At 43.2% G+C, this 15,175-nt stretch overlaps 1 protein-coding gene across 15 annotated transcripts in view; it reads left to right on the top strand.

The window, feature by feature from the left end:
• Positions 1-15,175, top strand: part of ABLIM1 (actin binding LIM protein 1) — a 296,293-nt gene that overhangs the window by 246,082 nt on the left and 35,036 nt on the right. For all 15 annotated transcript variants that reach the window (XM_064595307.1, XM_045878918.3, XM_045878917.3 and 12 more), the window contains 3 exons: positions 8,843-8,920; positions 9,646-9,801; positions 13,114-13,149. In XM_064595307.1, the coding sequence (XP_064451377.1) occupies positions 8,843-8,920; positions 9,646-9,801; positions 13,114-13,149 (270 nt within the window). The remainder of the gene's footprint in view (positions 1-8,842; positions 8,921-9,645; positions 9,802-13,113; positions 13,150-15,175) is intronic.

Below are 15,175 nucleotides of genomic sequence, written 5' to 3'. Positions count from 1 at the left end.
GGGAAGACAGATAAATAATAGATAAATAATTTGTAAAATGGTGTAGAAACATATCATAGATCTGGGAACATCAGGTGAGAGAAAGGATCTCAAGGGCACTTCCTGGGGAAAGTGGACTTTGAGTTGAATTGTGGAGGTTGGTTGAGATGAGCACACGTGTAGATGACAAGAAAGGGGTGGGGCTGGCAAGGAGCAGCACAGAGCCAGGGGAACCCAGTGCTTGGGGAGGGAGTAGTTCGGCTCAAGAAAGCAATAGGGAAGTGAGAAAGGAACTGAGAGGGACCAGGCACCTACTTTGCAGAGGCCAGGGAATTTAAATATCCTGTCACGTGCTCTCCCTAAGAATCCCTGTGAGGTAGCTGTCCTTGCTCCCATTTTACAGGTGGAGAGACTGAGACCCATCAGAGTTAAGTAATTTCCCCAGAGTTAGCCCGCCGGTAAGCGGAGGAGTGAAGATTGGAAGCCAGGTCGCTGAGTTCGTAACTCGTGCTCTTTCCACTACACCACAGGGAAACTTAGGAAGACAGGAGGGGAGCACTGCATACTGGCTAAGTCTGATGTGTTTGAGAAAGAGAGCAAGCAGCATGACCTGTAGGACTGTCCAGAAGCCAGGAGAGGGCTCAGCCAGCAATGAAGAGGAGCAATGAAGCAGGAGATGGTGCTCCTGGAGCATACTTGATCTTATTCAGGGGTCTCTGAGAATCCGTTGATAACTTTCCACAGCCCTGTCTTGGCCCAGAGGAAACCCATTTTTTTAGCCCTGCTCACAATTCAAGATTACAACATAACACTTTAGTCTGGGCTCTGTGTGTACACCTTTTATCTGTGCCTGCTAGGACAGCGCCGAGGCTGACGACAGTTGCTGAGTGTACTTTTATTAAAACTTTACCTTCTTTCTTTAAATGGTTTGGAAGAGAGTTAGAGGTATATACATTTATAGACGTCAACCCCCTAAGGTTCTTCATCTGTAGGATGAGGTCAGCCCACGGCGCTCCCCAGGCATCAGCAGCAAGGCTTAATTGCTGATTCCAGGCCTTGGGTGCGTTGTGTTGGTCCACGATATGGGTTACACTCCCAACGTGTATTTGTCATTATGATCTTCATTCTGTCCTAAAGCTCATTCAGCTCCAGTGACGGAGTTTTCACATGCAGTGAAGTTACAGTCTCATGAATCCAGGGGAACAGCCGAAGATGGTCCCCGCTGCAAATGAGTGTTGCTCAGAATTAGGACCTCTATTTGGCAAGAAGTTGCTTTTTCATAATTTTGGGGTCCTTTTTCCAAAAGTATACTTTATAACTCAAATAGTGTTCTCTTTTGTTAGCCTGAGGCTATAACCAACTGATGCATTTTCATGACTTAAACAAAAGTACCGTCATCAAGTGTGAGATTCTTTGGTTTGGTCCAGACCCTTAAGTTTAAAAGATGGGGAGCCTCTTAGGTAGTGGTGGGTTAGAGGAGAGAGAGCTCTGTTTTTAATAACCACTCTCTTCCTATTCTGGTTCAAAAGGGACATCTGATTCCCATTATCTAGCTGTAGATATCAATGAAGTCAGCTTCAGCTCCATCACAGAAAGTTGTAAACAGCTTGGGACCTGGCAGAGAAACAGGCCATTTGACAAGGTCTCCCTTCACGCATTGGCCATTGAGGAATAGCTCACCAGAACTTTTAAGAAGCCTGGAAACGCCAAGGCAATTCTCAAGTCACACAGATATGTTGATCTTTTAGACGCCTTACACCAGCCGCTCATTTCACCAGATAATATCAAACCCTTTTAGTTATTAGGTAAACCAACTGTACTCCTTGCAGGAACATTCAGCCCTCTGTGCCCCAGAAGTAAGCCCTGGTTTTGTCATGGAGGAAATTGATAGGAGGAAGGTCGTTTATTATTTATATTCTGCAGTTTGCTCCTTTTTTCCTCAGGCTGAGATACAGGTAAAAGAAAATGATGAAGTAGAATTATCTAAGAAAAACATACTCAGTTTTACTTGCTTGGAAAAGTTTTATATGAATAGTGTCTGGAGGTAAAACTCAGTACTGAACATCTGTAATTTCTGCTACAATTCATCATAGACAAAGCAGATGATATTCCCAGGACCAAGTTTTTATAATCCACAGTGGATCACTTGCTATATTCTAAAAAGGAGCTTCTCTCATGTGCCTTTGGAGACTAAAGCATGAACGGACTGCCATACAAAATGGGCATGAGATTTTTTTTCTTTTGAAACTAACATTCACTATTATAACGTATGCATTTGCAAACCTATAATATGCCAAACATACACCGTGTGTATATTTTTTAGGAGCTAATTAGAGGTTTTATATATGTCTCGAACAAGGAGATAATGTTATTGTTTTATTAACACCACTACAATACATATGGTTTATTCTAGGCTTTCATTTTGTTTGAATATTTTATTCTTTTTGGTGTGTTTTTATGATTCATTAGGATGTATAGGGGTTAATATTTATACTGGAAAGACATTGAGGCTCTTAGCCATAGTAAAGGCCAATGGCATTTGTGAAACTCTCCAGAGAAGGGACAGTGTGCCGGTGAGCCCCTCCTGCTTCCTCTGAAACATAAAAGCCCTTGCTCCAAAGGAATTAATTTCACCCTTTCTTGGCTTAGCAGTGAACATGCGATGTATGCAGATTGTAAAAGTATTCCTTCTTCTCCAGCTATTATCACCACCTTGTCTAGTGAACTTCAACAAAAACCCAAGGCAGGTACTGTCAATCCCAGCAGCACTTCCTATAAGGTGCCAATCGCCTTATATGGGCAGTTGTCCCCTGGGGGTTCATCAGCTCTTTCCCATCTGGTTGCCAGTTGCTTGCAGTTTCTCTCCCTTTGTAGAGCGTGGCTTTGGAGGAATGCAAATTAGATGGGTAGTTGTCATACCCCTGCCTCTGCTGAGGGGGGGAGGGCGGGGGCAGCAGAGTGCTCTCCGGCCAAGAAGGGACCCCATGTGCACGGTGGCCCATAATGAAAGTAAATGGAAAATGTTCTTTCTCTGCTTATTCACCAGGCAGAGCTCTGGTAAGTGTTTTAATAGTATCTGAAGAAGGATGAGTGCTATGTGGAAGCATAAAAAGATGTCTTCAGTGTAATTCTCACTTTGTGACTGTGCCTTCTGAATGGGAGGACAGATGGACCAAGTCAGGGCATAGAGGAAAGCTCAGCTGTAAGGTAGAGGACTTTTCAAAAGATTTCATGCAGAAAACAAAGAGACCTGTATTTTCAAGCGGCTACTGTAAGGTATCAAATGCCATTTTTTCTCTTCCTTCTTGAAACAAACTACTTGTCTTCAGTGAGACTTCTCCTTGCTGATTTTTTTTTTTCTTTTGAGAAAAATAAAAAACCTTTTTGAAATCAAAGGTGGGTACATGAACGTGTGCTGGGGAAGTAAATGTAGGTCACAGGGACCCCTCGATGAGAGAGTGAGCGAGGACAACCGCATGCAATAGAAGGTTCTTCGTGAAGCTCCCTTTCCTCCTGTCGCCAAAATAAGGATTAGATTCTTTGCCTAATTGTATTAGCAAAATACTTTGAGAGATCACAGCCAGTCTATAATCCTTTCTGTATCTACTGTGCCTTCTCCACCCTCACCCTGCCTTTTTTTTTTCTTTTTTTTTTGCCAAAAATGGCACTAAAAAATAGAACTGAATTTTCCAGCTGTGCTTTCAAGTTGGGTTTTTCCACAAGGCGTGAGGGAAAAGGTGTTTCGAGGAAAATAAGTAAATTGCATCTGTTTTAATAACAGATCCTGTTTCCTTTCTCTGTGGAAGTGGGCATACCTTTGAGGATAAATACTAGAAATTATCTTCATTTATAGTACAGTTGACCCTTGAACAGCATGGGTTTGAACTGGTGGGTCCAACTCATACACTTTTTTTTTTTTTTTCATAAATACACTGCAGTACTATAAATATATTTTCTCTTCCTTAGGATTTTCTTAATTACATTTCTTTTCTCTAACTTACTTTCTTTTAAGAATGTAGTGTGTAATACATATAACATACAAAATATGTGTTATCCAACTGTTATTATCAGTAAGGCTTCCAGTTCAACTGTAGGGTATTGGTAATTAAGTTTTGGGGGGAGTCAAAAGTTATATTTGGCTTTCCCACTGCACAGTGGGTCAATGCTCCTAATCTTGGCATTGCTCAAGGGTCAGCTGTATAAGCAAGAGAGTAATTTTGTCCATCATAACTCTCATAGAGGCTCACAAAGGCTGCTGACCCATTGGGTTATTGAACTCAGTAACTCCTGGGTCAGATAGGAGAATGAGTTGAAATAGTAATGTAGGTTAAATAATTGCATGTAAGGATCATCTGTGGAAATGTGGATCATCTGTAAAACTTTGTTCTAGCCCAGCAGGGTGACACCAGAGTTAAGTTCATGTAAAGAAGAAACAGTCAGTGGGATTTGAAAGAGGGAAGGCACGGCAGTGAGTTGTTGCTTTTCAGGTTAAATGAGTTTCAACTGGAGTGGATTTGAGCTGCTATATTGGAAGACAGCTGTGTGCCTTTTGAAGCGTCTTGGCCATCAGAGACCCTCGGCCAGTTTATTAATGGGGGGAGGGGAGATACAGCCGGAAGAACAAAAGGATTTCTTTTAATAATAAAGTTGTTCATTTAAAATTCAACATTTTTAGAATTCTAGATATTTCGAATTGAAACGTAAAATTCCAAATATTTAAGATTAAAATACCCAAACTGATAGTTGAGTTTTAAAAAGTAATCTTATTATCTTCGTGAAGGAGGGACCTCTAACCTCCGCCGGGTGAGCACATACACTTTGGGAGCCCTTGGGACTGTGGCAGAAAAGCAAGCGATCCGTGTGCGCTGTTTGAGCTTGAGCATGGGTGAAGAGGCAGCGCACGAGGAACCCTTCCGGGAGATAAGAGAGGCCTGTGCAAGGTCTTTGCCATCCGGCATGGGAAGGGCATAAATCAGTAAAGCTAAGACCTGCACAGGAAGTCACCATCTCGGGCGGATACACAATCACTCCATAGAGCTCTCGAAAAGGGGAAGGGCATTAGGCAATCTGACTGCTGCCCCGTGGACTGTGATAAATGACCTCACGTATCTGAGTTCTTATGGGAAGGCACACAAGTGCAGAGAGCTCTACGGACATCTCGTCCATGGAGCTCACATTTGAAAGGACTCTTCTGTCATGAAGAGCAAAATAGAGACCGTAGTCTCCTTCACTGTGTGAGGTTAAAAGATGAAGAAATCCAGTCTACGGTCCGATGTCTGGAGAATGCTGAAAATGGGTACGCGCCCTGTTCGAGGCAAGGTACTTGAAGCTTTATAGGTGTTGTTTCCTTTGTCCCTATGAACTAGGTGTTAGTACCCTTTGCTCCATTCTAGAAATGAGAAGTTGAAACTCAAGGAAGTCAAAAGAAAAAGGGAGAGAGAAAACGAGAAAGGAAAGAAAAAGAAAAACTCATAGAATGTCACACAACTAGGAGAGCCAGGATTTGAACTTAAATCACTTGACTCCAAATCCAGCCTTCTAACCCCCCTCTATTTTACTACACAGAGTCGTGTGTTTTATCCCATTATTTCATTTTAGACAGGAAAACAGGACAAAGAAGGGCCATTGTAAGAAACTAAGCAAGGATGTAACTCAACCCATAAGCAAGATGCCTATGGAAGTAGATTTTAAGTAAGGAGATCGGAATGAAGCAAAAGCAAGCCACAGTAAATGCAGTGAAGCAAAGAGCAACTTCTGAATCTCCAAGAGATAATCTTGAGCATTTCCGGTGCTGAATGGTCTGAAGATGCTCACGGCAGACTGGTCTCTACACGAGAGCCAGAGCACCATCAGATTTGTGACCAGCTGATTTGACTTTGAACACAGTCTGACTACAAAAATGCAAAATACTTATTCTAGAATCAGATAACCTGGGGCCGGTATATGCAAAATGGAGATGGTTCAGATTTGAACACCTTGAAGAACGAAACGGGACTTGACAAGATTTCAGATTGTCCGATAACTCTTAACGACGTTAGCTCTGCCATAGTCATGCTGTACATGAACCAGCTGAATACTTCAGAGGAAGCCTGCAGAACTCACAGATCCTCCCATGTGGTGAAGAAAGAAGGTAGAGAGAGCCTGAATGGAAACAGGCTGGTTCAGCCCAGGGACCTTTTCCTTCCGTCTAGTTCCTCAGCCCTGGAAGAGAGTGTTACAGACCCCATCCCGGGCATGTGTTCACGTGGCTCGGCAGCTGCATTCCGATCTGCGTGCATAGCACACAAGGGACCAGACTACTTCAGAGGCATCCCCAGGCGCATTGTTACAGGGAAGGCAGAAAGTATCTCTGACCTGTATTGGGCGAAAATAGGATGAGGGACATGGGAGAGACCCCAAGGCTCAGTGTGTTCTCTGGTTCTTCACACAACGTCCTAGCTGCTTGTTAATGCGAACAGGGCTTTGTCATAGCAACACCAGTACCCGAAGACGTCTATCTTGCATCCGCCCCTCTCCTACCCCACCCCAACACGGAGCCACTGCAGGCTTCTCGTGGAGCCAAGAACATTCCCTCCTGCTAGTTGATCTCAAATTTTTTCTCCTATTTTCACCTCATCTGTCCCATAGCTATGTTGATGAGAGAGGAATGGTCATGTGTACCTTACAATATGGAGGAGAGTCTAGTGCAGGGGCTAAGAGCTTGGGCTGCATAGTAAACAGATGACCAGCGTTAGCTGCCACTCATATTCTTGTGTTGTTACTTACCAGGTTGCATTTTGATCCTGGGTTGGCACGTATTCGCTCCTGGCCACTTGAGGCCGAAGGACTACCTGTAGTTAATCGTTACCCCACGGAGAGGCATACTGGCTCCATTTTATTAGCAGGTGGCGTCTCTTTTTAAAGGAGGACCACACTTTGGTTGTGTCACTTCTGTATTTTGATTGGGACACAAATCAAGGAATTGGACTTTTTGAGTAGCATCATTATGTGAATCCTTCCTTTCCCAGTCGACTCAGAATTTAGAATTTTCTCATACTGAGATACGCACGTGATTGGAAATTTAAGTCTAGGAAGAAAGTACTTGTATGTGGCAGGTGTTGGGGAGGGGGACCAGAAGCGACAAGCCTGCCACCCCTCCACTGTGCACAGTGTGACTTCTCCAGCCCCCTCCCCCCTGGTATCTCAAAGACACAAGAACCATACATTGAATTCCAGTGAATTCCCTGTTAGAGTGAGTCTAATTGCTGTCTGACTTGAATTGGTCAGGTGGGTTCGCTCTCAGTATTTTCACATGTGAATACATAGTGATGCAACATCCTGATTTTTAGGAGGTTCTTTGTCTCCGTTATAGGCACAATCAAGATGCCAAATATCAGTAGAAAAAGTACTGAAGAGGAAAGCTCCAATTCCTAACCTAGAACTACACATTCTCCTCTCCAAGAAGTATCTGTACAGAGGGGAGCAAGTCTTTCAAGATTAGGCCTTTGGTTTTCTTGACAGAGCTTTCCAGAATGTGCCAGGCAGAGTGGGAGGCAATTAACCCTCCCACTGCTCCCACCACCACTCACTCTCAGGGTCCTCTAAGCATATATTATAAAGTCCAGTTTCTTTTATCTTTCCCAGCGGCTGACTGCTAACCTTACTGCAGTGACTCTCTGTGTGGTTAGGCTCACGTCTCGTAATTAACACGAGCCAGGTATCCACAAACTGAGTGTTTACAAATAATAAATCCTAGCTCATTCCCTGAACAAAGATTTATGCCTTCTACGTACCTGTGGAAAACAGCGGGCATACACAGTGGCGAAAAAATAAATCCTGTGAGGGCAGAGATGGTAACTGAAGTTAATGAGAGAGATAGGATGCAAAAAAAAAGCAAAAAAACAAAAAACCCAATACACATGGAATTATAAATTTTATTCATGAAGGAAAACTAAGAATGACTCGGACAGAAAATAAGGGTAGCCATTCTGGATTGAAAGGTCAGGAAGGGCTTCTTTGAGGACATGATATTTAAAGCCAAAACTGGAGGAAGAAAAAAAAATCAAGTAAAATCGAGGACTGGAGCATTTCAGGCAGAGGGAACAGCGAGGATAAGAACCCTGAAGCAGGGACGTGTGCCATGTTCCATGAATGATGGTGGGAACTGAGAGGGTGGGAGAGGAGAGCCGGATCAAAACCCTGAGGCGCTGGGAGTTGTGATATGAAGTGGTCGCTGAAGCCAGAAGCAGAGTAGTGACCAAATTCTGTTCTTAAAAAATCTCTGTGGAGGCACCTGGGTGGCTCAGTTGGGTAGGGGTCTGACTCTTGATTTTGGTTCAGGTCATGATCTCAGGGTCCTGGGATCGAGCCCTGCGTCGGGCTCTGCACTCAGTGCAGACTCTGCTTGTCCCTCTCCCTCTGTTCCTCCCCCACTCATGCTCTCTCACTCTCTCTCAAATAAATAAGTAAAATCTTTAAAAAAAAAAATCTCTCTGGTCACTGGGCATCACGTGGATTTGAAGAGGGCAAGAATAGAAGTAGGAAACCCTCAGGCAAGGTCATTGCAATAGTCCAGATGAGCGGAGCTGGAGACTGGGGCTGGGATTGTGGCAACAGAGGTGGAGGGAAATGTGCATGAAGGCAGAGCAAGAAGGTCTTGGAGGGGACGAGGAGGAGAAGGTGAAAAGTCCCCAAATGCATTTTCAAGGCTGATTGCACAGCTGGTTCTCCTTTACCTTTCTGTCTAGGTTATATTTTCCCTTACTCAGAAAAGTCACAAATCTTTTTTTAACCAGCTTAGTTTTTAGTAAATGCTAAGGACTCAGGCCAGTCTTGATTCTGAAGCCATGGTCTGAAATCTTACAAGGCACTGTTTATTTTACAGCCTACCAGGACTTCCTCTGAAAGCATTTATTCTAGACCAGGCTCCAGTATCCCTGGTTCCCCAGGTCATACTATCTATGTAAGTATTTATTTCCGGAAAAGACCCTTCCGGGACAGGTAAAGTAGCAGACTGTCATGTGGGGTGGGTAATCCTAAATAGACTAATTCGAAATTATTTCTATTTCTTTATGAGATCCAGTTTTCATTGTTGAAGATCAGCCTTCTCAATCATGTTTTCCTTTGGGTAATTACATTTATACACAAATGTGACCATCGATGTCAATGACCTATAAAATGCAGGAATACCATGAAGGACTTTAAAAATTGCTAACTTGGATATAGATACATGGGGATTAATTATACATTTCATAATGCTGATACTGAGTATTCTTAAATTCTACCACAAAGATATTTAAATATTTAATTTACCAAATATGCAGTTCTTGTTTTTGGCCATCTGGGAGGATTCTTTTTGACCATCTGTTTGAGCTTCTCCATCTCTGTAATAAATGTAGGAAAATTATCCTGAAGGTTTACAGGCTTTTCTACTTGGTTTATTCTACACAGACTTTTTCCTAAGTTTTTGATGACTTTTTTTTAAAAAACAACTTGATTAATACATGGTATAAATAGGCAACTTCCTAAAGCAAAATGCTTTTGGTTTTAAAACTGAGCAAAATGTTTTGGTTTTTGTTTCTTTTTAAGGTCTTCACCTTTCAAGCAGAACATGAAATGTACTAAAAATAGTTCCCCAAAGAGATGAGACTAATGAGAGTAATTTTGCTTTCTGTTTAACCTTGCCAGGCAAAAGTGGACAACGAAATCCTGGATTATAAGGATTTAGCAGCCATTCCCAAGGTCAAGGCAATTTATGATATTGAACGTCCAGATCTTATTACCTATGAGCCTTTCTACACTTCAGGCTATGATGACAAACAGGAGAGGCAGAGCCTGGGAGAGGTAATGCGTTCTAGAAGCTGTGCATTATACAACAACTTCTCTTTCATCACATGTATAAGCATGACTGATTGGAATCAAAATAAGTCAGAGGGTCCTTTTGATTCCCTTCTATTTGCAGGTTTCCATGACAGGTGCTTTGAGGTATCAGAAACCTATCACACCATCCCTGGCCTCGGGAGGTTACAGAGGGGTGGGAGAAAAGAGCAACCAGAGAAAACAACGGGGAAGCATGAATGAGTGCTGGTACCAGGTGGTGGGATAGCAGAGTGGATATACTGGGAAGGAAGTCAAAGTTGTCAGGGGAGATTCTGTGAGCTGGGCAGAGGGAGTGAGGGACTGGCTGAAGTATAGTCATGGGGATCATGAGGAAGAGAACATATACCCTCAATTAGGACAGCTGCTGTGTGCAGCATCTTACGATAGAATGTGCAAGGACAGAATCAGCAGAGAGATCGAGACCACGGTGTGGCACAGTGATGTGAGCTAGGGTTCTGGAATCGAATTACCTGGGCTCGACCTGGGGACTCCACGTGCTGCTTGTATGACTTTGGCCATGTGGCAACCATTCTGACCCTGTTTTCTTCATCTGTATCACAGGATGACAGAATCTACCTCACAGGATGTTAGTAAGGATTAAATAAACCATCTGTTAAAGGTTAATATCTATAGAATATCTAGATCATTTATTATCTATTAAAGCAAAGCTGTATAAGCTAATCTATTAAAGCAGTTAGAGAGTCAGACTCGTGGTAAATGTTCGGCAAATGACGGCTGCTTTTGTGGTCACTCCCTGTGCTCTTGGGGCTCTTGGGGCTTATTAATGCTCCCCCAACATTAATGGTCCGGAGGCTGGAGCATAGCCTCTCAGCCCCTTGGGGTCCTCCCCATCCCTTTCCAGGGTTGGGGGTTCCCTACCTGGGTGGCGTGGGCTCTGGTCTCTTTCCTCTGGCCTGTTGAACTCACTCTAAATTTTTCCCCTTTTATTTTTAAAATTAGAGTCCTCTACAGACTGATTTGAGTCCAGTCAGAGAGATGTTACCCGAGTACTGGACTGTAACTAGCTGTTCAGTCCAAGGTTAAAACAGACTGTACGCTACCTAACACATCCACACAGGGCTTTGAGATCTTAGATGAAGAAAAGCCATGAAAACATGGTGATTCTGTTCAATTTGTTCTCAATAATACATGTACATTTGATATGTTTTATAATTATACTTATATGTATTCATAATTGTAATATATGTTGTTCTTTTTATTTACTCATTTTTCAATTTGGGTTTTATGCCAGAGCATAGCTCTGCATTGAAATAGCCCATTGGACAGGAAGTGATATCCATTTTCATGTAGTGCCCCCTAGTGGTCGTATGCATGCAACTGCATCTGCAGCCGTTCAAAGGTGGGTTGATCCTGGGTTGTGGAGTTGCCACGGGGCCCTGCCTGGAGAGTTGCATAGGGAATAAAGGAAAAAGGACAGTTCCTGAACAGGGTGCACAGCGCCTGGGCCTGGAACAAGTGCACGAGAATTTGCTAATATTTAAGTCATACAAGCAAGGGGGAGGTGAGTTGTTTTATGGTGTTTTGGGTTTGGGGGTAGGTGTCTGTTTCCCAGGGGCTCCGTTTTGAGCAGTAAAGCATCAAGCGCTCGAGAGTTTAGGCTTTGAACATTTCAGGGTTTGGAGTCAGACTCATATTTACTAACCATACAACTTTGGGAAAAGTACGTATTTCAGTCTCCTTATCTGTAAACTCAAGAGAGTAATATCCACCTCAGAGGTTTTCTGTGAGGATTAAGTGAAATATTTAGGTTAGAACAGTCCCTGGCACAGAAGTGCTCAGCATCATTACCGTCATAACCCGGAATGATGACCTGTGGGTTTCTTGGATCACGGAATCTGATGGAAGGATGCCCCCAGATCAGAAATCAGACATGTTCCCCATCTCTTCCCCAACACATGAATCTTGCAACTTAGAAAACTTGACACACCATTTGATTATTTATTCCTTTACTTATTAACTTATTTTTCCAAAGAATCCCTAGATTGCCAATTTAGAAACGCTGGAGGAATAAACTTGACGTCCTGTGTCCCCATTTGTGCCTTCAGAAAGTATGAGTAGGGTGGATCCGGAGGCTGTCAGCAGGGTCAGGCCTGGCTCCTGCCTTCAAGGAGCCTGTGTTCACCCAGATCCCCCCCACCCCCTACCCCAGAGATAGTCCGCAGCTGCCCTGAGACCAGGGGCCTTGAGGAATCTGCAGTGCGAGAGAGTCCAGCGGCTTCTTGTGACCTTGGGGTGAGGGGCAAACTGGGATGCTGAGAAATCCACCGTGTCCTTCAGGATGCTTTGTTTGCATTTCATTTCTATTTGAGCACTTTTTGCATTTTAATTGTAAACATTTCATTCATTCATTTAGGAAATATTTGTTGGGCACCTCATACGTGTCAGGAGCTGCTCTAGTCCCTGGGAATACTTAGCTGTAAAGAAGCAGAGTTCTTGCCCTCATGGAGCTTGCAGTGGAAAGGGGGAGACAGACCATAAGCAGATACATAATGCACTTCTACAGGGCATAGTGCTAGTGGAAAAATGAAGCAGAGTAAGGAGAAAGCCTGTGGGGCTGGGTTGCTGCTTCAGATAGGAGGGTCACAGAAGGCACTGTGTGTACCACGTGTGAGTGGAGACCTCACCGAAGAAGAGGAGAAAGCCCGGCAGGTGTCTGAGTGAAAGGCACTGCTGCCAGAGGGCACAGCAAATGCAAAGGCCCTGTGGTGAGAGAGGGTTTGATCTGTTCATTGACCCCAAGGAAGCCTTTGTGCCCTGAAGGATGGAAGCCAGAAGGTGAATGTAGAGATGTTGGCAAGCCCACCAGGGCAGGATGCCACAGACCTGGTCATCACCGGCCTGTGTCAGGCAGCAAATGATTTTATGTGACTGCCCTGATGATAATTGAGTCAACAACCATGTTTATAAAATTCTGTGTTTCAGTAGACACCGTGACTCATAGTAGTAAACTGAGCATAGTTTGAGCATAGAGGGAAAAATAGTTCCAGTTTGTCTAAGTTAAACATCTAAAGTATGACAGCGTATTTCTCAAAACCCACGGTTCCTAGGCCAGGACATGCGCCAGGCTCCCAGGAGCTTGGTTGTCATGTTTCTGCCTGAGCCCCACTTTCAACTTACCGAATCAGAAGACGGGGATGGGCAACGGGAGCGGGCATGTGGATGCAGCATACTATTTCCAGGGGCTTCTGATAAACTAATTAAACTGATAACAAATCAATATCCACTGTGACTTGTAATTCTCTTTTATTCTTCTAGTCTCCAAGGACTTTGTCTCCTACTCCATCAGCAGAAGTAAGTGCCATTGTTGAACATTATAATGGGTGGGATTTGGGAGTGACTTGGACTTTTCCTAGACAGGAGTTTTTAAAGAAGGACATTTAACAAAACAACAGCAACAAAAAAAAAAACTGCACGCAAAATTATGATGAATGTAGGACTCCTTACATGTGAGATGACTCTAAGACACAGTAGTCAATGTTTTTTTCCAATGAGACTGGGGTTAAAAACAGCCATATAGTAATCTGAGCCTGTGCCTCTAAGTGCCTGGTAAGGGTTTGCAGGAAGTGAGGCCACCTGTCCTACTGGGGGAGGGGCTCTCTCCCCTCATTCCTATTGAATTGATCTGAATCCCAACGTACTGGATTATCTGAAATGGCCTACAGTGGTCAGAGAGTATTCTGTAAGCAGAGCCATCTTCAGGGGAGGACACTCCTTTTAGTCTCGAATCAGTAGTCTTGTCCCCCTTCTCAGGGTAAAGATATCTCACAATGGCTTTTATCCAGTCCACCAGGCCCGCTGTTCCCTTGAGAATAACTCCTATGTGGATCACTTAGAGCCATCAGTGATCATTCCGTAGTGAACCACGGGTCCCCTGTCAATCCATACATACTCTTCCACTCTGCAGCATTCAAAACCAAAGACATAGCCCCCAGATTAGTTATTCTCACAACGCATTTTAGTAAGGGTTCTTCCGGAAGCTGATACTGATCTAGAAAATCAAAAGCTCCTTCACACTCTCCCTCCTGGTGTCTGTAGTTCCTCGGTTTTGCCCCACCCCTACACCCGACTGCCTACTTGGTGACCAGAGGCCTTAGAAGTACTTTCCATTGTCTGTCCTTATTTTTTCCCTTGGCAGAGGGGGAGTGGGGGTGTGTGGGGGGGTGTGGCTTAGAGGCTAGTGACCTAAGCTCTGGCTGACCCAAATCTGAGTGTGGTCCAGCACCAAGGTCTGACCCAGCACTTTCTTTCATTTAAGCTACTTCAGATAACTATAACCAAGAGATTGTATGTTTAGCATGCTTCTTACTTTTTTGTATTTCCTTATGTATCCAGTGAACGAACTCCTCAGGTGTTAAGTCTATCCCCATCTAAAAAAATAATAATAAAAATAATAAATAAGGGGTGTCTGGGTGGCTCAGTCAGTTAAGCATCGGACTCCTGATTTTGGGTCAGGTCATGATCTCACAGTTGTGAGATCAAGCCCCGCATCGGGCTCTGTGTTCAGCGTAGAGTCTGCTTCAGATTCTCTCTCCCTCTCTCTCTAATAAACAAATAAAAATAAAATCTTAAAAGCGTTAAAATGAATAAAAAATAAAATCAGTAAGTCTTATCTTCAAGCAACTTTCTGGATACTCTATGTAAAACTGGATTGGTCTTAGATAACCATTATGATTTAACATAGTAAAAACTGTAGTATTCTGATGGTTTATGACTGAGGGCTGTGAAAAATTAATTTCTGTTAGTATTCTAATCACAACAGAAGTTATGAAGCATTAACTTCTATTATTGTCCAGTTGCAAAGTTGAAGCACGTTGTTTGGGGACTTTTTGTTTCATTGTTTTTAATTTATTGTTCTAGGCGACTGGGATCAAACCAAGGTTTCCTTGCCATTTGCTCTCAACAAATGGCACACAGCCATGGTTACTGAGGTTTTAACTTAGGCATTTTCCATACAGTCTTTCAAACTTGTATTTCTGTTGTAGCAGCAGAAACTTCGTAAGACAACTAATTCCTAAAATGTAGAACATTCCTTTCTATCCTTTTCATTGTCTGAGCAGTTTTATGTTGTGTTGGTGTGAGTATGATTTTTTTTTTGTACTTCATACCTAACCGGCTCTTTTCTGGTTTTGGACATAGTGGGCATACCAGTGGTGGTATTATATTCCACTGAATGGATACACATAATTTTCTTCATTATTCCCCAATTTGTTGAGGAAGTTTTATCCTTATAAATGGCGGTATTATAAATACCTTTGAGCAAATTTTCCCATTTGGAGATCCCTCTTTATTTTTTCCTTGGGATATGTTTCTCAAAGGA

Source organism: Mirounga angustirostris, unplaced genomic scaffold (genome assembly GCF_029215605.1).
Source record: "Mirounga angustirostris isolate CCGP_5_RB_7025 unplaced genomic scaffold, mMirAng1.0.hap1 SCAF_6, whole genome shotgun sequence".
Taxonomy (NCBI): Eukaryota; Metazoa; Chordata; class Mammalia; order Carnivora; family Phocidae; genus Mirounga; species Mirounga angustirostris.
The sequence above is the reverse complement of the archived record's forward strand: the minus strand, read 5'-3'. Positions and strand labels throughout refer to the sequence as shown.